The 23,439-nt window shown below is 38.1% G+C and overlaps 1 protein-coding gene and 1 long non-coding RNA gene across 2 annotated transcripts in view; one reads left to right on the forward strand and one right to left on the reverse strand.

Moving 5' to 3' along the window:
• Window positions 1-5,260: 5,260 nt before the first annotated feature.
• On the reverse strand, window positions 5,261-15,265 carry LOC138683791 (uncharacterized). Its single transcript, XR_011323230.1, has 2 exons — window positions 15,140-15,265; window positions 5,261-8,004 (listed from the first exon to the last, which is right to left on the reverse strand). It is a non-coding gene; the product is annotated as an uncharacterized lncRNA (long non-coding RNA).
• Window positions 15,266-19,944: 4,679 nt separating this feature from the next.
• CNTLN (centlein) overlaps window positions 19,945-23,439 on the forward strand; it is a 199,991-nt gene continuing 196,496 nt past the window's right edge. The window contains exons 1-2 of the mRNA XM_069776754.1: window positions 19,945-20,114; window positions 20,188-20,397. Of these exons, the coding sequence (XP_069632855.1) occupies window positions 20,305-20,397 (93 nt within the window). The 5' untranslated portion in view covers window positions 19,945-20,114; window positions 20,188-20,304. The remainder of the gene's footprint in view (window positions 20,115-20,187; window positions 20,398-23,439) is intronic.

Below are 23,439 nucleotides of genomic sequence, written 5' to 3' on the forward strand. Positions count from 1 at the left end.
TTTCTTTTTCCTATCCATGCTCATCAAATAGGTGGGGTAATTTCAAGTAATTCTAGTATGAACTATGAACTTGAGAGGGAGCAACGAGTACAGAAATAACCGCTCTGCACAATATGACCTCCCTTCTGACTTCAAGAGTTGATGGTCCCTAAAACAAGAGGTCATTCAGCCTCCCCAGGCTCATTGCCAGGCATCTTTAGATCAGAGGCTGCTGGTCCTACTGACTGGTGCCAAATTATGTGTGATGGTTTTCCTGATATACTCAACTGTCTGCTAGGGACTGAGCTGAGACCACTAAACTAATTTCATGTAGGAGTTCAGGTTTAAGTCATTTTTAAACAACATTAACATATTTCATATATTTTCTCTCCAGGAAAAAAAAGCCCTTGAGACACCAAAGCAGAATAGTTTCTATAACATAAGGTAATCTTAAATATGATGGATGTAGGATCTGCCTATGACTTGCCGTCAATTACAGAATTTATCCCATATCAGATGAAACAAGTTTAATAAACCACTTAAGTGTTATAAGGTATGCTTCCTACCAACATGAATTATGTATCTATCTGCAGCCAAATGTACGTGTTCTATTGCTCTGAATATTAAATACAAAAACTATGTTTAAATAATGTGAAGGGTCTGATTTAAAGCAACAAAAGCCAATAAATTCAAAGTTTATGCTGGCACTCTATCCTTAACTCACACAAATTGTTTCAAACAGGTATAATGGCATGAATTACACCCCTCTTACATTTATGTTTCTACTTCCACATTTGAATTTCCTGAGTTTTGTCAGCCTAAGTCTCTCCATGAGTGTCTTTAAATAGAGTTCTAAAATGTAATTTATTAGCTTTGGTTTTGTTTTTTAAGGCAAATGTATGCCTTATAGAAAATTAAAAAATGCACATTTTTTTGTCTGAGGATGGAATGGTTCCTTTGGAACTGTTTTAGTTCCTCTATTTAATACAAAATCAGAATGATTAAAAATATTTATTAATTACTTTATTAACTTTGTATTATTTACACAAGAGACTGTAATGGGTCCATCAGAGCTTTTCTGATCCCTTGGGCTACCATAGAACTGGCCAGATATTTAGATTACTCATTAAAAAAATAATTGTTATAAGCCATTTATAGAGTCTTAGCAATATGGAAAATAGTAGTGAAGGTCTACAGTGCTTATGTTTCAAATGCTGAGTTGGGTTTTAGCTGCTTTGCTGTTTCTATCATTTTATATGGCATCACATAAATGTGAATAGGACTTTAAGAGCCCAAAATAAATTCTACCCAAGTGGGCTTTTGCCAGAGGATTCCATGTAAGTATAATTGGAAAAAAAACCTGGTAGAAAACACAAAGGAAAGGTGTGATTTTTGTATCTGTGGCAATATTGCTGATCAAGAAGTATCTGTAAGTCCTGAGTGAGAGGTGAGATTGAAGCAAGATGGCATTCAACAGTGTGATGTCTCAGTACAGCAAATAAATGCACATCTCAACATATAAGCACATAGAGCACAGTCTTAAAATGCCATCTTAGTTGTAAGTTCCTCCAGGATGAATATGAGTTATAGCTAACTTGGGAGCAGAGAATGTATCTATTTATTAAACAAGAGAAAGTTCTGTAGCATAGTGTAAAAATCTCAGACTTGGAAACTGAAAAATCCTAAGTTGTAAGTTTCAAAATTAATATCAGTATTTTGGGAAAGTCACTAAATCTTTTTCCCTCTAAAATTTCCCACTTGTAATACAGGAATACTTACGTCACTGGGGGAGTCTCAAAGATTTACTTGTTATTGTTGCTCTAGCACAGAAAAATATATACTACATGTATGCAAAATCCTACTATCATATACTTATCTTTTTATATGAACTTAAGTAGGTTTGGTTAGGTTTTTATTGTGGAGAGCTTATCACATCTGTTTCTAACTTTCCGAGTGTTCTTCAGCTAGCTTAGACTCGAATGAGTTTGCTCTGTGTGCATTTATTGAGTTCATTTGAATTGTACTATTATTGTGCTAGAGCTGCAAAGCTGTTAACAAAAGAAACCCCTTAAAATGACACTGGTAGGTAACCTCTTTCACATAAATGTTCAGAAAAAACCTTAATATTCTCTTCAGTTTAGTTATACATCAAATATTATTTTCACTGGGGACATTGTTGTTCTTCACCTTAAGATGAGAGAATACAAAAATGCTAGTAAATGTGGAAATGGCCCAACACACTTTTTCATATAGTTTTTCAAAAGCAGTTTTAGTCTGTTGTTTTGAAGTCTGCACATCTGAAATATGTGTAACTATACGACTTTATACTTCTAGAGATGTTTTACATATCATAAAAAAGTATAAAGGTACATGTTTATCTAAACCTGGCTCATGAATGCTAACTCTTAAGATTCTTATGATTCAAGATTCTTCAGTGTCAGACTTAGTACGCATGATGTCAAAGGAAGTTGTAACCTAAGTGAGCTAGAGATCACATCACAATGAATTGTCACAGGAAATATCAAACAAAATGAATAAATGAAACAAAAGAACATTACTTGTATGAAAATACAGTACAAAATTTATTTCATACAGGAACTGGACAAATCTCCTTCTCTGTCTCTCTCTCTGCAGACATTTTGACCTCTGTGGGTTCAGTTTCCAAATTCTATTTCAGATTTAGTTCTGAGGGTCATCATGATCAATTGACAATTTAATTCCTATTACATTAATACTGTAGTATTTGTTGCTATATGAAAGGCTTTCCATCAAAACATAAATTATTTAGATCACTGGTTAACTGTGGTTTTGAATGCAGATCCATAATCTAGTGCTAATGTTTCACCTGGAAAAGAGTACATTACAAAATATTTTAAGTGAAAGCCCAGCTGCTAGTGCTTTTTCAACTGGGAGCATGGTATCTACCAAGATATCTACATGGCTAGTGTAATTTCATAATTATGTACTACTATATGTTTAGAAATCATGCATAAGCATATGCACATAGAGAAAAACTCAATAGGTTAAGGTCTAGCAGCTTTGTTTAGCTGATTATAAACTGTATGTACATATGAGTACATGATTCTATACAGTTTAGAACAATAAAGGCATGATGTATAGGTATATGACTACATGTGCATCCCTGAAGACAGAGCCAGACAAGCAAAGAAGAATACCTAATACAGAAGTGGACAGATACCAAATGCAAAAAGTATCTAAACAACAAAACCTTCATAGTTTTACAGAAATAGAAAATATAATACAGAGCAGGTAGATGATGGTGGTCATTGTGCTTTTAATTAATTAGAGTAATTTGTACCTCAAGGATTTATTAATTTCCTTTCTTATCTTTAAAGAAAATTGAAAAGGAAGATGTTCTGTATTTGGTCTTGAATGCCACATCTCATTCTTCAGAATGGGATAGGGCAGGATAGATTCTTTTCTTGCTGCAGCTGACTGACAGTGGAGGTTTATGCATGGTTTTAGCAAACAGTGATCAGAAACAGAGGAAAAAAAAGATGAATGAGTCTTTTTTCTCTATTTTATATACAGAAAAAAAAAGTTCCTGTTTTTAATGACATTCTAATTCTTGTGGGTCTTTGAAACCTATGGGTTTCAGTTGAACGATTAAAGAAATTATTGTATCAGTAGAATCACAAGTTGAGAAGTTAAGCAAAATTTCTCCTAATCTTAAAAATACTGCCTATGAACTCATATGCCTACTTTTAAACAAGTAATGTTTAGCAGCCATATCTTTATAAAGCCTCCAGTGAGCAGCTTTTATTCTTAAAAATTCTAGATAGAGCTGTGATTACTTAACATCCCTGAAGTACAACTCACTTTATTTTACATGCATAATTTCTTAACCTGATTTTCCTCTTTTGACCTTTTGTTTTTAATTTGTTTTCATAGGCGATCATTTCTATGCTATTTCTTGAGGTAGCTTAGAATTTTGTTATAATGGCAAAGGGGTTTGTTGTTGCTGTTTTTACTCTAGTAGTAACCAAAAGCAGCTGAATAGATTTGTCCAGACAACCCAGGAAACTCATTCCTTGGCCAGAGACCAAATAAAGTCTTCATTTTGACCTGGCTCAGAATTGCTTATGCCTGCATTTAGAATATTTTAAGCAAAAAGCATCCAGATATAAGTGGTAACAATTTAAAAAGACAGTACTCAGTTGTTAGAATTTGGGATTTTAGGTATTTATGTACAATTTATGAATTTGTTGGTTATATTAAAATGACTTAGTATTGAATCCTTCAGTGCCTCTAAATTCACTCATCTGCTGTCTGGATTCCTGTAAAATATACAGGCGGGACAATGAAAAGTGACTAGTCCAAATGCCTCTTAGCTGCAGAACAGTGTCTTAAAATAACACTGTGTCTGAAGCTGCGAAGTCCAGCTTGACTCAACATTTTTACAAGCTGGTGAAGAGGTACATGGGAGTAAAGGTGTATTAGGGACTCCCCAGAAGGGGGAATTGAAGTTATTGAAAATTTATTAGTTATTAACATTTTGGTACACATATTTAGAAACACACAGAGAAGTAGATACAAGAGCACCCCTCTTAAAAGGGAACAGGACATAAGGATACTTGACACAGAAGTCAAGAAATACTAGTATTTCCAAAAGAAGGCACATGGGAGGAGTTCAGCTCAGCAGCAACAATGTGAAAAGTTGCAGTGACACAGATACAAATCTCATGAGCATCATGGCTGGTGAGATAATGAAGGCTAGTATTTGTTGTACCACTTAGATCTGAATATCTCTTTTGCTTTCTTATCAAACATTTTGAGAGTCTTTGTTTCCTTGTTCTATTGATCAGATGACCCTGAAGGGGTGACCTGTAAATCAGACAGAGGAGCTCTAGGGAAGACATTGTTTAAGCTCCTGAGATGCTTTATGAGGTATTCAGTACTACTGTAGTTCAAGGCAGCTGGATTGTGGATAATCAAATCTAGAAAGTCTTCACAATGAGGTATTGTGCTTACAAAATATGCTGGTGAACAGAGAGCCTATCCAGATTTAGGAAAGCGTGAAAAAAATGTCAACACAGTTTGTAGCTCCACACATAGAAATCTCAAACCATAGAAATCTCATGCTTTAAGGGATTCTAGATGAGTGCTTGGTCTAGACGAGCTGTCTTTGTTTAAATTATATATCTCTTAAATGCAAAGGAATATTCCTGAAATATTTTCCATATCTGCCAAGTTCATGTTGGTTTATATGTGTCATTTCGTGCAAAAAACTTAGTGGATCAGTTTATGAAAATAATTTGCATATCACTGTAAGCGTCACTTTATTTTTTTAGCATTGATGAAAGGTGAGTTTTCTATGTATTTATAGGAGGATCGCAGAGCAAACTACAATGCACAAAAATGTCTTCCACACTGCCTCTTTGGAATCTCTCTCTCAAGCAATCCATTTTGTTTTCTATCAGCATTCTTTAGTGAACCACAGCCCTGTTCAAAACAGGTTTCCCCTGTGAGATAGCTACATCCAGAATAGTATAAATTTATAGAGTTGCAGGTGTTAGCTGCCATTACCCTTATTGGCCTGTCCCCATTATCTTTTATGCCCTAAACATGTCCCTTCTCAAGCTTCATCCAGCCTCCTTTTTCCCTCTAGACTCTCTTACTTCTCATCTCTACTAATTCTTAGTTCTGTTAACAGGATTAGTTTCTCCCCTTCAGGTCTTTTTGCTAGTTGAGACCCACATTGTGAGGAGAGAAAATACACCCTGGCCTCTTATAATGAAGGAAAAATTCCATTCCCCACAGTTCAGCTGAAAACATGAAGTTTCAGTTGAACTGAGGGAATTATGGCATGGCTTGACTGTCAAGCAAGATCTGTAATATTGAAGAGTTTTGGTTTTCATTTTAATTTTTTAGGATATGGTGTTCCTGATGGACTTCATTAGGAAATGCATTTCTCATCATTTTCATGGTCTCTAATGTTTGGATAGGAATCCTTCACCTGTATCTGCCTTTTCAGTCTTGGAATAATCAAAAGTAAAAAAAAGAACTAATTTCTATATTCAGGTTTCAGAAGTGGAAACTCAATCAGAGACTTTTGGGATTTGTTGTTCCAGCAACTGAGGTCTTACATGGTGTAGAGCACAGCAGGTACCTTTATGTAAAAGATTTTTGCTAGAGTATGGATAGGATTGTGTGGCTGATGGTGTTAATTGAAAGAAAGGCTAACCACCACACTTGTGCAGTGAACTGGACAAGAAAAACTTTGTTTTAATTTCTGAAGGTATTGCAACTAGATGCAGTTTGTACTGCATATTCGTAAGACCAGATATGAAACAGCAAAATGAACCAACTATGTTATTGATGTCTGGGAATGCTGTCCTGTTACTCTTTCCCATATAGCAAACAGGTATTTCATCTTTTTCTATGCTCTCCTTGGATACTTCAGTCTCCTTTTAATCAAGTGCTGCTTTAGCTCAGCTATTACAGCTGTGAGGCTTTTACTAAGCAATGTTCAGCTCTTTCTGGCTCCTCTTACTCATTCAATACATAGCAATAGAGAAGAGACATAGATTCAATTCCCATGACTAGGCCAATACACAGTAGGAACTTAAAATAGCATCCAATTAATTAAACAACAACAACAACCCCCCCCAAACAAACAGTAAAGCAGAATTTACCAGAATAAGAAATACCTATATTACAGTGAGATGCTGTCTCAACCAATCTTGTGCTATTTGCTTAAACACCAGAAAAGTAGCTTTAAAATTCTCATGAGGAACGCAGATCTGCTGGTTCACTGTGAATAGAAAGGTAGTCAAAAATAGTGCACTTATTAAGATTCTTCTAATGATCTGGATGCAAAAAAAGAAAACTGCTCTTTGCCATATACAGCTACTGCTGTTGTCAAATCAAACCTGAACTGGAGCAACTGACGTACCAGCAGTATCTTTCAGACAGCAGTGGGGACATGCCTGTCTCCTGCTGTTTTCTTGGGGGGGGACGACGACGACACGACCAGTGAATTTGTAGTTGTGTAACTTGTACAAGGGTACAGCAAAAGAAGATCCAATCCAAAATCCAGTAAAGATAAGGCAGTCTTTCCATTACCTCCATGGGCTGTAAATAATGGCACAAGTGAATTACACTTTAATATGGGGATGGAGTACAACCCTTTGTAAGTGTAGCAGCAACAGCATCTATAGAAAAACACAAAATCAAACCTACTGTGAGAATAATCTCTGCGCTATTTTAACATGAGTATCTAAGACATTAGATGAATGGGGAATGTGTTTGAATATGTAGCTACTTTATTCCTCAAATTTTAAATTGTTTTTAGTTGTATGTAGAAGTTTCTTACTGCACATACAAAGTAGACATCTGTAAGTTATTTTCTTTGTTATCATAATAATATATAGTTGAAGAGAGAAAGGAAAAGCTATAAATTACATTTACTTTTCCCTTTTATGCTTCAGTGTATTAACCTGTTTGGATAATTTATATAATTGAGTTCTCAAAAAAGTGTATGATTAGAAATGCTTTCGTCTGCATGACTAAGACTAAAATATGGATGTATAAAAGTAGATATTAAAAATAGAGAAAAATAAGAAGAGCTGGAAAATTCCTTTCTGACCTCACCCTTCTGCAGATTTCACCAGTGGTATTATAATGGCTATGAAAACATTGAGCCAGAAGTTACAAAGTCATTTGGACACAAGAGAAGCAGTGATCTGATCAGTGTAACTTTTCTTACTGAGAAGAACAAAATTGATCCTTGTAAGAGGTTTGGGAATTTTCAGAACTAGGACATAATTTTCTACACCTTTTCTAGCACGTAGATATTTACTGGTTTAAGAAAGAATGATCACAACCCTTTATAATTTTGAGGGTTTAGCACTTTATAGCCATTGTGGTCAGGTCTAAATACTTACATAAAATACAAGGCTGAGGAAAAATCCAACCTTTGATTGCAGCATCATTCTGATTTGGAAAGTGTCTGTCATTTGAACATTACTCATACTCCCATTATGTTGTGACTTATGATGTACTCTAGGCAAAACAAAAGAAACACTACTGAACAAGTTCCTGAAAAGAAACCCCAAGAGCTGCAACAAAAAGTAAATAAAGCTTTTATTGTCTTTAATAGTCTTCTATGATCTTTGAACCTTGAATGTGTGTGTTTTTGTTATTTACCATAGCACAAAACCATACATTTCTTCCCACCCATCAATTTTCAAGGAGGTAATAATACTGATATTACTACTACTAATGATACTACTACTGATACTGGTAACAATAGTATTAATGCTATTGCTATGCTATACACATGTACTCTTCCAAATTTGTAAGTCATATCTGCATTTTCGCCAATTGTATTTGGCCTTAAATGATAAAATTTCAGCATCTGTGGTGTATTTCAGTGTAGAGCCAGTCAACCAAACTGAATGCTTTGTCAGCTTACAGATGGTTCATATAGCTCTGTCCTGTTAGATTATTTTAATTATCTGTACTATAGTAGATATAGATGCTAACTGCTATTGATAAATACAGTTTGTTTTGGGGACAGCATAATAATTAAGAAATTGTACAAGAATATTGTTGCAAGAACCTTAATGTTATTATTAAACTCTTGTGCTCTTGTAAGAGGCTCATTATTTTGGCTGCTTATCATTTCTGCAAATCAGAATATTTATGGAATCTGCTAATAACAAAAAGGAATCTATTAACAGCTGAAAGCCCATTGTGATCTTTAAACATATTGGCTAACAATGAGTCAGCTTTCGTGGTGACAGTTTTACAGACACTTATGAAACAGCAATCAAAGTTTTAATTAACCTTCAGTTGTTTAATAGTGTGTTGTTTTCAGGGTTTCCATTTGGAATGTCCAGTACTCCTTTGTCTCTCTTGCTTTTTGTAGTGTTTGGAAAGTTGTATAAAATCAAATAAACTGAGATCTTACATCTGCTAAGTTACTAGACTTCTTTTTATTTCTTACTCTTGGATGGCTCTCCTTCAGTTGTCTTTTATAATGTCAATTTATTTCCTTCAGAGAAAAAATATGTTGGTGTTTCTGTGAAAATTTTAGATATCCTGATGATTCAGTGATAATGATATTGAGTAAAATTTATTAATTTTTATATTTTTAGTTGCACAGGAAGGAAAATCCTGTTACATGAGAGACTGCAAAACAACCTATCAGTTTATGTTATGCTGTGCTGCCTATTAGTGCTGTCTAGAGGCCTTGGGATACCAGTTTGAAGGAGGCCCTGAGATTCACTCTGTGGCTTTGATGCTTAATACTTCACATCTATTGCAGATTTAATATTCAGGTCATACAAACATGTTCAGACCAACTTTACAGTGCATGTAATGTTTGCTGTACTTGGAGTGCAATGTAGCATGGATGGGTTTATATTTGACAAACTGGATTTGCCGTGCACATACAGCGCTGTAAGGACAGATGCTATAGTAAGGTCCCTTAGTAATGTCGGGTAGTAATTTCTTAAAAAACTGGACAGTGGTGAGATCACCTAAGCCCTAAACATAGCGCAAGAACTTTGTAGTATCAAAGAGAATCACAGTATATTATGAGACATAAAGGAACAAAAGGTGTAAAAATAGTAACAGGTTTATGTAATTGAAAGAGTAGACATTGCCACATTAAATAGTACAATATATGATTCAGATCCATGTCCTTTCAGAGACTTTTTTTGCTGAAAGCAGTTACACTTTTTCTTGCCAATAAATGAAAGGATCAAGGACACACCTAACTTTTCTTCCAACACTGCTAATTCATAGAGGAGAGCCACTTTGGGATATGCTCTGAATATCTAAGATTACTCAAGATGACAAGAAATAAGGCTTCCTCCCCCTTTCCCCGCCGCCCCCTCAAACACCAAAAAACACAAACCAAAAAACCAAAAGGACAATTTGTAATTTACCTATTTTGATCTCTCTCCTGTTACCTTTTTGTTGGGTTGACAACCTTACACCGGCAGTTGCTGGCTGCTTTCTGTAAATCTTTCATTTTATGTGAGGAGTGCTCAAAAGTTTTAATTTTATTCTTGCTGAATGATGGCAGCCAACATTACAGAATATGCTAAGGCAATCCCTGTTAACCATATGTATATTATATTTAGCTTTTGTGTTGGGACTTGGCACAAGCCTTCAGCGTAGGCTCCTAGCCAGTATGAATTGGCTTAAATATGCATTCAGTTATGCTCTTCTGCCACCTGGATTTGAAGGAAAATTCAATTCTTAGAACTGCGTCAGCACCACAGTCATCTATTAGCCAGGTCATTATCATTGCAATATCATGGATAAAAACGAATTAGAAAAGCTAGCCAAGATGGTAGTAGTAAAGGAGACAGCTTCACTGTCTTTATGGTAAACTGGTCTTGTTGGGCATTTTCTTTGAAGCGGATAGTACTTCCCCTATGTTCCCCTTCTTCCTAAAAGACATTATCCACTTTACTGTTGTGTTGAGCAGAGGGTGCTCAGCTCTGCGTGTTCTGCCCAGGTGCTGTCTGTGAAACCCACAGAAAGACTCCTGGGACGGAAGGGAGCACCACATCTCCATGTGACTGCTTAAGAGGAGGCGGCACAGGGCAAGAAGCAGCAGGCAGGGATGGTCCTATTGCCAGCAAACAGGTGATACTAGTGAGTATGGAGGGGGTAAGTGCTACTGCATGGGAAGGCCCTGGCTCCTCTATACTAGGTATGTGCCACTTATTTAGTGGAATAAAATGTATGAGAAATGCTGTGTATGAAAGGCTTTGCACAGATAGCATGTGCCCTCTAAAGCCTTGAATAAATCTTATCTACAGTCTACACAAGGATTGCCGCAGACTATGAGTAAAAGGACCTTGGGATGGAAGTAACTGGCCTGGAGAAGAAAGGACAAAATTTCAGTACTTCCCACAATACTGCTCTTCATTAGATAAGAGGAAAAAAAAAAAGAGCAAATGAATAACATGCATGCGTACAAACCTGCTATAATTTTGGTTCTATAAGCCACAATTTCTACGACAATTCCTTATCAATGTAAACGATAGTACTTAAATGAATATAATTATTTAAAAATGAAGGATATTATTTTACCTTCTATTGTATGTTTCTAACTTTTTTCTACTACCCCGAATACTGGTAAGGATGCGTAGATTCAGAATTTCCATTTGCTAAGTGAGTCAGGGGCTGCATATTTACCTGAACCTTTGTGTAAAGTTAACAGTGAAATACATAGCTATTTATTACTTTGGTTACTAGAATATAAAAGAAACAAGTAATAGCACTTCTGTAAGCAGCACTCCACTGTATATAATCCTACATAATTATATAATCTGTACAAACAGAAATTTCACCCAAATAAACTTTAAAACAGTATTTGTACAGAGGTATTATTCAATAGGAAAAGAAATCCATTAAAGTGATGCAAAGAAAAAGCAAATCATGTTCTCTCAATAACTGGACCAGATAGGATGCCAGTTATTGATTTAGTCTGGGATACCGGAATACTAAATCTTCTGCTGTATCCAGGCACAGTATATCTTTTGGAACTCTCATGGTGATTTATTTTTTATGTCTAAAAAATAAGAATCCTATTTAAGGGCAGAGACCTATCTTCATGTAGCCACGTTCTGTTTAGCTACTGGGAGAAATTACTAGCTTTTGCTGAAATTTCCTTCCATAAGTATTGTTTTCTAGATTTAATATTTTTTTCCATTGGTGTGCTCCAGGCACTGAAGCACTGTTATTCTGTGCCTCTCCAGGCACAGACTTGCCCAAACATAGGCCTTCTATTTCTCCTACTATTTCAGAGATTGTTTCCTACGTGCATTTACTATCTTGTAAAATAGTTCCAAATAGAACAGTCAAGCCTCTCACTACCCAATGGTGGGATAGGGAAAAAGGGCGATGACTGAGAATGCTTGCTGCTAAAGTCAGTCAGCGGAGCACAAGTGCGACCTTGGTCCCAGAGACAACATTTCATCTAAAATACAAATAAATACAATAGCTGCTTCCTCTACCATGAATGTTCTAAGAATAATACAATAGTTTTTTTTGTGAAGCATGAGGTCACAAACATCCTCTAATAAATACTGTCCAATTGGGTAAGTACTTGTAGCGGGCTCGATGACCCTCATGTGCTAGGTTACATTTCCTCTGCCTATTCTGATACTAAGAGGTTTCAGAATGAAGTGGATCTCCTTGAATTGGCAGACTTATGTCATATGAACACCAACAAAAATGTTCAACATGGTGTCTGAGCAAGGTATAGCTGAGGCATTAGTACCAAACTTCCCAAATTTGCCTTAAAAAAATCAAGGTATTTGGCAGGAATGCTGCAACGTACTGCAAAATACAAGATAATAACCCTGTTAGCACTATATATGATTATTCAGATATGCCAGATGAGTATTCCCCATTTATAGTAGACAAAAGCAGAATTATGTACATAGATAATAAGAATTAATAAAGTCCAGGTTATATTCTTGAGTATTCCTGGAGGGTATACAACTATTACCACCTAGTCCATAAAGCTACAACATTTTAAGAAGTTACTGTCTGCTGTTGCTTGCTCTGCTCCTCATCTAAAAGCTTCTATGTAAAATTTGTCCATCTGCAGGGGTCTAGAGATAACTAAGATTATATTTGAAACTGCTGCTGGATTATTCAGAAGTTGTTTGTCAAAGCAGTAACATCTAAATTAACTTGGTTCATTGGTACCTTGAATTCTCAGAAGTGAAACCTCAGTGAAGATAAAAGACTGAACACCACGAAGCATTTTCTAGATCATGAAATACTGCCAGAAAGGACATGCAGAAGACCAGAGCAACTCAGATATTGGATCATTTTGAGCATACTTCTAAAACAGAATACGTGGTCAGAAGCCATGTGGTCAGGATGCAGGATTGGTTAGGGGAGCCAGATGGCAACCTCATACTCACTAGGAACACAAAGCCTTACCTGAGAATAATGAAAAAGCAGAGTTAGCTTGCAAGATGAGACTACACATATTCTTCTATTTGTAGCTATACCTCATTCCCTGAGTAAAGTGGAGGCTCAACATATGATCTAATGTAATTGCTGTCTCAGCAACATATTTCCTTTTTGTTTTTCACAGCCTCAATATATTGTATTGTAGTCAAGAATTCAGACCACTAAAGCAGTGAAAAATATTAGTATCAGTTTTTTACTATTTGTTTCTAGTCTTCATTGGCATATTTCTACCATTGTTTGGGTAATAAAACCAAATTAGCTTTTTTTTGCTGTTGTTTACAAGAGAAATCTAGTGTTACCTATACTAAGTGTCCAAAAAACACAGGTCATAATGGAAATAAAATAGTGATTTCTAATAGCTATTTTTATTTGATTTTCAGTTTTTGAGTTCTTAGTTCACATTTGGGTCATATTTCTATACTGCTGTGAGGCATAGAAGTGCTAAAAGCAGAAGAAGAAACAACCTAGAAATTCTTATGTAATCAAAGGACTCCAGAAGGGGTTTTAAAGAAAATAACAATAACAGGGAGCTTGCAATAAAATTGTGAGAGCTGGCAATAATTAAACTTCATTTTCTGGAAAAAAAAAAAGGAATGTAATAATTCTTGGCAAACCACTCTAATAGAGTGCTGTTTATTTATTTTTATACTAGAATTAAAAATAAACTGTAGAAACAATTCTATTGCTATGTTTTTTGTGAATTTGAAACTGAATATGATCTGACAACTGCCTGTCCTCTCCACAAATGAGTAAGCATGAAAAGCTCTCTTCTGAACCCTCGCTGTCTGACTTCAGAACTTAATTAACTTCTTTTACATGCTTAAATCAATTGTTATCTTGTGGACATTACTAGAATACAACTGATGAGGAAATTAACAGAAACAGTCAAACAGATTTATCAAAAGTCAGTATTAAAAAATCTTAATTTCTGTGAGAATATCTTTTGTTTCTGAATTTATTCCAGATAATTTTACTTGCACTCTGCATTATGTTTGCATTCTGTTTATTGGAAAATACAGATGTTTGTGTAGTATTTATTCTTAAATATTTTCTGTCTCTAAAGGAAGCAATTCTGTTGAATAAGAAGTGTGTCTAAAAACTTAAATCAACAGACACAGAGTCTCACTTTGTTACTCTAAACTCAACCACAGTAGGAAAGTAAAGTTCAAAGTTACAACTTTGCATTGCTGCCAAAATACACGAGCCCTATCTCACTGGATTGAGTCAGTTGAGTCCCACTGTGATGATGGAGTTCAGGCTGCAAGAAGAGTTCATGTTGGGCTGACTGCAGTACCACCCTAGAATGCAATGTGCAGTATCTGTTTTGTATTCCCCTGGGCTGGGAATTTATAGCAAACACTGCTTTTGGGAACAGTGTTAGCAACTGAAATACTGCAGTACAAAGTGGCCTCCCAGTAACTCTCAGCTACTGCCACAGTGCACACAGATAATAAAAATAGAATCTTGCTTGTTCATCTGAAGTAGTTTCTGAATTGTCAATTTAAGTGATTGTAAATAACTGCAACTTAAATCTGATGGTCAATCGAGACAAACACAAAGACAGTTAGCTTAGAATTTCAAGTAAAAAGATCCAGCAAGACAACTGAGGCAAAAGGGATATTATATTGAGGTGTCAAAACCCCCTTATCTTAGAGTGGGAGCAAGTATCTTTTCTTCTTAAAAAGCTAGTGTCTGTAAAATAATACATAACAGTAATGTAAGTACATCGATAAAACTAGAGAAAGTGTTTTAATTGCTGCAAATGTTTTTTGACTAAACTACCAGTGCTTATATTTTGTTCCAATTTGTTTGTTTTCCTAAGGTCTTTTTTTTTTTTTTTTTAAAGACAGTATGAATTGTTAAACAAAGACCTGAAAATCGTATGCCTTGGCTCTGTTCTGAGCAAATACATTGCTGGGTTCTGATTTATGCCCTATTCAATAATTGTAGCTTTATCAAGGCTACTGCTGTGCACTCTGCTGTGACTTACCCTGACTACACCTTAACATCTCCACCATGTAAAAGGAGGTAAGCTATACTTAAATGAATTTTGCAGGTTGCCTGAAATATTCACATTAAAACTTCTGTTCAAAATTCTCTTATTATTTCTGAATATAGAAGCTTAAAATGTAACAATTCTTTTAATTAAAGCGGAAATTCTTATTTAATTAATTCCAGTACTTACTCTTTTAATCTGTCCACAGTCGGAAGATGAGTATGTTCTAGTGCACTGCTCACCAGTGTGCAATTCTAAAAGATACAAACTATTGCAAAACTGATTTCTAATATTAAAAATGGTAGATTGTGAGGCACTTGCATATGTTTGTGGCTCTTGCGTTGTATACATGTGCATGGCTGCAATGGGCTGATAAGAGTGCGGATGTGTAGGTGTATGTTCTCAGCTGCCATCCCTAGGGTTAGGGAGAGTCTCATCTGTGTCCTCTGCATACTATACAAAGTTTGGGTGGTCGTGGACGGGGTTGCCCCTTCCAGCAACCACTCCTTAAGTTAAGAAGGGTATCGTGCCTTATTCATTGAACCTGGGTGGCCACGTACTCTTCACACCCTCTTTCAGGGTGATGGAACTCAACTCTTCATTTTCCATGCAACCCTTCTGTAACCAGGTGACTCTCCCAGTTAGTCTATGACACAGGCTACACACCACATGCAAGGTCAAAGCTCAGGTCCTTCCTGTGTTTAATTTCACTAAGAAACAAATTAACAATGAAACAATCAACTCCCAAGGCTCAGCTAAACCCAGCTCCTCATCTTACTGCAACGCAAACCCAATCTCCCTCTGCCAGGACAGCCAAACTCTGGAATCTGCCTCCTCCTCTTAATTACCTCCAGCTGTCAGTTCCTCCCTCTAGGCCTCCTCTTGCTGGCAGGTGCTGTGGGGTGGGGCAAACTTCATCCCCACATCCAGGACACTGTTAACTACCTCCTCCCTCTGTGCTTCGTTCTGCTGACATGCCCTAATTTCTATTAATGGTTTGTGTTTTCCATTGCCTTGAAGAGTGCAGCGCCATGGTCTGTGGCCTCATTTAAAATACAATGAAAAACCACAGCCTTCCTGATTGCAAAGGTAAGTGGAAGAGTGACTCCCAAGGCAATGCTAGAGTCCTCTGGCAGTAAGATCTAGCAACCCTGGGGAATGTAACCTGTTCATTGATGTTTAGATGCCCAGCCTGTACACATGGCACAGTGTGTAGTAGAAAAGTATGCAGTAAACCAGAGCAAACTTCCCCATGAAGCCATATCCTAGTCATTTTGATAAACCTGAGGAGGCTATTTGGTTCTAGCTCTTGTCTTTTCAGGGGCAGATCAGACCTCTTGTTACCTTCTCTGCTCATGAGATGAAAATAACACTTTCTTTTCAGGTGCGAGTGAAAAGTGAGTCACAGTAGCAGCGGAACTCCAGGTCCCTCTGTCAGTGAATCTAGGCTCCCATGCTGACTTTTTCCAACTCTGATTTTTTAACTGTGCAAGTTCAATTGAATACATTATAAAGGTAGAAATGAGGTCTGAAGTAGTATTTTTTACTAGATGCAGTTGGAAAAAATGGGTGGTTTTGGCCAAATACTTTTTTCACCAATTTGTTCCATCTGAATGGTCTGCCTGTTCTCTCAGTTATGACAGGCGGTCTAATACCAGATACTACTTCTGCCTACAGAACTTGCCACTTTCATATGCCAAAACTATTCTTCCTACACCTACAATCATGTTATTATTTACAGTTGTCAAAAAAGTGAAAAGAATGTCCCCTGCAGCCCTGAATGCACAGATAAGCTAGCTTACAGCTAGTCACTTAAAAAACCCCAACAAAACAACAAACCAAACTCACATAACAAAACCTCCAGAAATCTTGACTGCAAGTATGTTTTCAATTCATTGTCTAAACAAATTCTAACATATTTCTAGGGTTATAATATGTTCCTGAGAAACATATAAATTACTAAAATATTGAGGACATTGCCAAAAACCGCTAGAAATAATTTTGGCAATTTTGGCTTCTTTTGCTCACTGTAGCTGAAAAGCATCTTTCAGAAAGTACCTGTTTGATGATGCTGTTTCCTACCAAACTACTGGTGATGAACAAGAACGGTCAACATAAAAATTCATTAGTAGAAAATGTTAACACTTCTAATTAAAATCAGAATAGTAATGACATATTTTGTTTAAAAGAAAATGAGAATGCTCTATTATGTACTTGTGTTTCTTGACTTCTAATAATACAGTACTGGGGTTTGCCGCAATAGATGGAATGTTTTATTTCACATTTAGATAAGAAGAGGAAATGAACAAACAGAAAAAATAAATTATGTGATGAGGAATAACTGTAATATATTTGTAATATGGACATGTTTCAAAGAAGGATGTGGAATTTCCCAACTGCAAAAAAAACCAACCCTGAACAAAACATTTATGCTTTCTGCCACTGAGGCAACTCAGGGAGCACTTTTACTTGTATAACTTTCACAGACACTCCAAGTGACAAAAGCCATAGCAACTAGATTTCAATTGTGTAATATATTTCTAATAGAAGTGGAAAAGCCACAAAAAATTGCATGCTTATTCAACAGTTGTGTATTAGGAAAATTTGTGTTGACCCAATTTGAACTGAATGTTGTTTCATTTGAAAAAAAGTGAAATCCAAAGGGAAATATTTAGGCTTGGAAGAATTCTGCCTAAGTCTCATGCGTTTGATAGCTGTAAGTGCAGGTGTTCCAAAACACAAGGATTTGGGAGAAAGATAATGTACAAAATTCTCCAAGACAAGGCAAGGTCTCCCAATTCATCAAAACTTGCCAACGGCATATTTTACGTTTTCTAAAATATTCTAAGAATTATCATGAATGCTGTCTGGGTTTATAACTAGAAACTTTATATAGAGACACAACTTATGAAATGGAAGGCAAACAGATATGAAGATGGCTAAAATGTACACAGAAATACTATATGCATAAAATAAGTATCTGGCTATGGGAAAGTGTTGCTTGTGTGCTTATTGTGATAATGTGGTGTGTCTACAGTAACAACAAATGCACAAATTTTTAAGTTCAAAGTTATAGGGATTGTAGCCTTTTCTGTTGTGTCAAGCTGTGAACCTAGTCCCTGTAATAACTGAATCTTTTCGGCTAAACTTTGAACGACCTTGTACTTGGAAAATGTTTTTAAATCGCGTTTAGTCATTATAGTTGTTTAGCAGTTAATCCAAGTATATTGTTTTTTAAGTAAGGTTAGCTTCTTGTTGCCCATGTGTAATAGGGAACAAACGGTCAAGGGGACAGTGATAAAAATATTAGGAAACAGATGAAAAGTAAAAAAGACAGTTATTAAAAGGTGGGGATGCGGAAAAAGTGAAGGCTACAGATTACATACTGACTGGATAATTTAAGGGAAAAAAGAAAGCAAAGAAAAAGGTAAAAATGTAATGTTAAAATTATGCCAGGATGGTCATTATGATTAAATGAGCAACACATGAAGATAAATAATTGAAAGTGTAAGATCACACATATGAGATGATACAATATACAAGGAGTGATGAACAACAACAAAAATTATAGAGGATATTCTAAGGAGAGACATGGTATTGATCAGGTAACTGTTGAATCTCCTTACATTTCCAGGTAACTGGACAGAGAATACTCAAATGCAGTCCCTCACCTCCAAATTTACATTTGTAATTGTGCAGATAATAATTGCAGTCATAACAAAAATACTTTTATATAAAGTTATATAAAAATTTATATTTTGGCCTTGACTAGTGTAGTCGCTTTCTTTTTCTGAGAAGGGACTCTAGAGCATGTGCTGCAAAACCCAATTTTCACAGGGAAAGCCATCACCAAGGGTGCTGGATTCTTTCTGTCAGGGCCACAGATGGAAGGATTGGACATTTTAATGTATAATTCACAAGATATGTAAACCTATCTTTGCTTTTGTGCATGCACACACAGTAAGAACTTTATTTCCTGCCAGTGTTACACTCAGGGCAACTTTTCCAAAATCTGTGCAAAATTTACAATGGAGGGGAAAAGAAAACATACTTCTGTGCAAAAACATGTGTGCTACTCCTACAGCAGGATACTGACATTGGTGAAATGCAATTCAACTGGTGCTTATTTCCAGGCTAAAAAAATACCCTGACCTCATGTTTCAACTTTTTTCTTTGTTTGGGAAAAATACTAGTATTTTTATGAGTATTTTGCTTCCCATGTAGGGTCCAGGAAACATGCAAAGATTTTCTTTGGCAACACTGTTTAACCCTTTATTTCAAAACCAAGTACTCCGCATGTCCTGACCTTAAATCCAGTGTATTTATGTCGCAGCAGCAGCCCAAATACTTCATGTACTGTAACAGTTAGATCTTCCACACCTTTCTTAGCTTTCAGTTGTAGGTTCTCAAATCCAACTCTGGAAATAATAAATCTGAATAATCTTCCTGCACAAGAGACAGTCTGGGTGGTTGTGTATCCAAAAGCACTATAAAGACATACTCTAGAACCAGGCTTTTCTCAACCCGCAAATGTCACTACTTAATTCGGAGAAAATAAAAATAAAAAAAATCCGAAAAGGCATGCTATATCTTGCTAAACTAAAATATGCTGGAGCCTCAGCACCCCGCAGCAGAACACCTAGAAATACTTGCACCATTCACATGCCGATCTCCAGTATCACAACAGAGACTTGAGACGACTCTAGGTGTTCCGTCGGCTCAGGAAGGGCAGAAATCTGCTGGATTCCCAGACATTTGCAGAACCCTGCGCTCAGCACCTTGACTAGGCAGCAGCTGTTCCTGTATCGTGAGGGTAAAACAAGGCTCAACCCCCACCCTTGGCAGGAGCTCGTACGGCCTGCCCTCCCGCAGTGCCAGTCCCTGCCGCCGAAGAATGTGCTGCTTTTACATCCCCTACACCCGGACCGAGCGCCCGGGCAGCCCTGCCCGCGCCACAGGGACGGGCCCTTAACAGCTCTCCTCACCGACGGCGCCTCGCGCGGGAACCGGCCGCCGCCTCAGGCAGGGCGCATGCGCGGCCCTGCCGCCCGGGCGGGCAAATTCAAACCTGCCTCTGGCCGCTTCTCTTTGTCGGGGCAGCAGTTGCGCTGACGTCATTGCACCGCGTCCTTCTTCTCTGCGGTTTCCGGCGCTCGCCCGTGCGGTAAGTGCAGCTGAGAGGGGGAAAGTTTTCGTTTGTGTGGTTCACGGCACCGTTTCTCTCCCCTTTCCCTCAGGAGCGGGCGGGCAGGCCCTTTCCGCACCCTCTCCGCCAGGCGCTGACCTTCTTCTCGCCGCCCCCCCCCACCCCCCCGCAGAGGGGGCGAGAGGCTCTCACTACCACCGCGCCGGCGATGGCTTCGGGGCGAGCGGAGGCGGCGGCACCGCGGGTGGCAGAGCTGGAGGAAGAGCTGCGGAGCCTGGCGGAGCAGCTGAGCCGCTGCCAGGTACCTGGGAGCGGGGCCGTCCCCTCCGGGCGCGGCAGTGAGGGTCAGCCGGGAGCGGCGCGGCTGCGGTCAGGCGGGCACGTCCCGCTCTCCGGTAGGCCTCTTCTCCCCAGAGCTCGGAAGCTCCGCGTCCCGAGTGAGCCCGCGGGTTCGCGTCCCGGTTCCGACGGAGCCGGAGGGCGAGGTGGGCAGCAGGGCCCCGGGCGCCCGGCCCGCGTGGGGCAGAAGGGCCGGGTGGCCGCCGCGGCGGGTCCCCGGGCGGGCGGGGGATTGGCCACGGCGTCCACCGCGCCTTTGGCGGGCGTCCCGTGGCGCCGGGGGGGGTGCGGCGCCCACCTGTTGGGCGGCGGCGGTGACGGCGGCGGTCCCCAGGCCCGGCATGGCGGCCCCGCAGCCGCTGTGGAAGCGGGAGCCCCGTGCGGGCCGGCGTTCAGCGCCGCGAGGTGAGTCAAACCGGCCCCGGGCTCGTACTGTGGCTTAAAAGCAAGCACTTGGCCTAAAAAAGAGTCTTCTTTCTCCCCTCCCTGGCCCCCGCCGCTCCAAGCCACCGTTTATTTGCTTGATGTGTAATGTGAAGAGTATCGAGGTGCTGCCTTGTGCAACTCCCGGAAAAAATGAACAAATGGAGGGGTTTTATAGACCTGTAGCTCTTGAAGGAACCTTTAGAAGTCATTTGATCTCTCCCCCTACCTTGCAACAGGATTAAGTATACCCAAGCTGTTCCTGGGAAGGAGGGCTTTATTAAGGTCGTACTTCCAAAAGTTGCCCCAGACTGTCTCCCTGTGACCTCCCTTCACAGGTACACTTCCCTCATTTTTCCAATTGGTCGTTCATCGCTTATATTTGGTCCATAAACATATGAGTGAAGGCACACTTCATGAAAATAACAAAATGCTGGTAATACGAGGTCTTGTCATGGAAATGTACGCTAATTCTCTGCCAGACAAGTGTATTACACCTAAAGGATACAGCAGAGAGGAAGGTGACATCTAATGCTGTGGTTGCTTGCTTCCTGGTAGCCAAAACAGTGTTTTCTTCTGGGACGTGGTCTGGTTAAATCCACAAAGGCCTGGGCTGATGTAGTCGTATCTGTGAAGAGCAAATAGCTTCCGTGTGTGTTAGTAGCAGTTTGTTGCTTCAAGCAGCATTGGTACACCTGGCAGCTGGCACTGGATTTCGGCTGTGGGTAGAATCCAGACTTCTTGCAATAACCTGTTGCATAAGAGAAGTATGAGGAGAGGGAGCTGTCAATAAAAATCCTGTTTAGAAATACTGAACAATGAATGGTTTGGGCATAACTTAATTGTCTCGTGGGAGAAGTTTAGAAAACTGTTTATAATGATAATTTAGTTAGTTTCCTCTTCTTGGTAAGCAGATGTGCAGTATTAGACAAAATTTGGTGGAGGCAGAAGGAAGGCCTTGTGCCCTACTCATTTGCTAGTTGAACATAAATTATATATTACTAAAACCTAGTAGCATAAAATATTTTTGAAGAGCATTATAAATAATAGAAACTTTGAAGTAAACAGTACAAATCTGAATTTCTAATCACTTTGATAATGTAACTTGATGTACACAAATTGTAGTCAAGTATCTGATTTCCCCTTTAGATTCATTCAATTACATGTGCATTTCTACTTGCTCTGTGATGAGCCCATTCCAATCATTTTGAAGTCAGCAATGAAAAATATTTTAAAATATATATCTTTTAAGTCTTATGCATATTACCTTGCCATTCTTGTATCTTTGTCTTGTATCAGATCAGATAGTTTTCTGGGAGGTAAGCAAGTGAAAAAGAACATGAAAGTAGTTCCTGTATTTGAAAACAGAACTCAATGTTCTGCAGTAATCTCTCCAGCTCTAGGTAGAATCCAATACATACATCCTTCCAACAACAGGGGATGCATGTCTTCAGGATTTGTTTCAGGTTATTAAAATAAAAAGGAAAGTGAAGCAGTAATCTATAAGCAGAGGTTCTTCTCTGAAAGCACTGCAGTGCAGACATCTGCAAGCTTTACAATTTTAATAATCCATCAATAAATGTAGACAGACATGTTGAAGCATGTGTATGTTATGTAAAGAAGGGGGAAACCAGATTTTAATGAGTAAAAGAGGTGATAACCTAGTCAATTATGCAGCTTTTCCAGTATAGGTTTTAGCTAAAATAATTGCCCTTTTTTAAGTTTTGTGAAGTTACTCTGAATGTGGATGGGAACTAAAATAGGTGTCACTAAGATTCTTCAGCTCATTTAAAAGTCAACTGATAAGATTATTCAGGGATGGCTAATCCATCTTAAATTCATATTTGATAGGAAAACTTTGTGCAAAGACAAGCCATTTGAAAACATAAGTATATATGGGCAATTTTAATGCTGTGCTTTTCTAATTTCTTCATGGTTGAAATACAAAGTTTCTACTGACCAACTAATTATTTTAGTGGAACTATATTTCATCTTCTGTGACTTCCTTAGTTTCATTTGGATGTAAGATCTTTGGTTCTTGTCTTAAGTTGTCACCTAACATTTGTTGGTCTTGTTAATCAGAATCGTGAAACTTTTAAGTTGGAAGGGACCTCTTGAGAGCATCTGTTCCACCCCACCCTAGAGCAGATTGCCCAGGACGGCGTCCAGTCAGGTTTTGAGTATTTCCACAGCTGAAGACGGCAACCCCTCAAGGCAACCTATGCCAGTGTGTGAAGACCCTCACAGTAAAAGTGTTTCAGCTTCTATTAAGATTTTCCTTGTCTTCTGTTCTATTCTGTTGAGTAAGGTTATCTCTTTTGGAGACTACCTTAGCAGGCATTTTGGATAGAAATGTTGTGTAAATGTCTTTAAAAAAGACATCAGTGAGAGGGTATTAGCTTTTAATGCAGCAACTAGATAAAATTGCCTAAGTTGTTTTTTTTCTTTTTTTTTCTTCTGTGTATTGCAATCACAGTGACATAAACTGCACTTGCAAAACAGACTTCCCAGCTAACAGTGTACCCGAACTAAAGGACTAGCCTTAAGTATTTGTTTAGGTATTAGCCTTTTGGATATTTTT

The sequence above is a fragment of the Haliaeetus albicilla genome, chromosome Z (genome assembly GCF_947461875.1).
Source record: "Haliaeetus albicilla chromosome Z, bHalAlb1.1, whole genome shotgun sequence".
Taxonomy (NCBI): Eukaryota; Metazoa; Chordata; class Aves; order Accipitriformes; family Accipitridae; genus Haliaeetus; species Haliaeetus albicilla.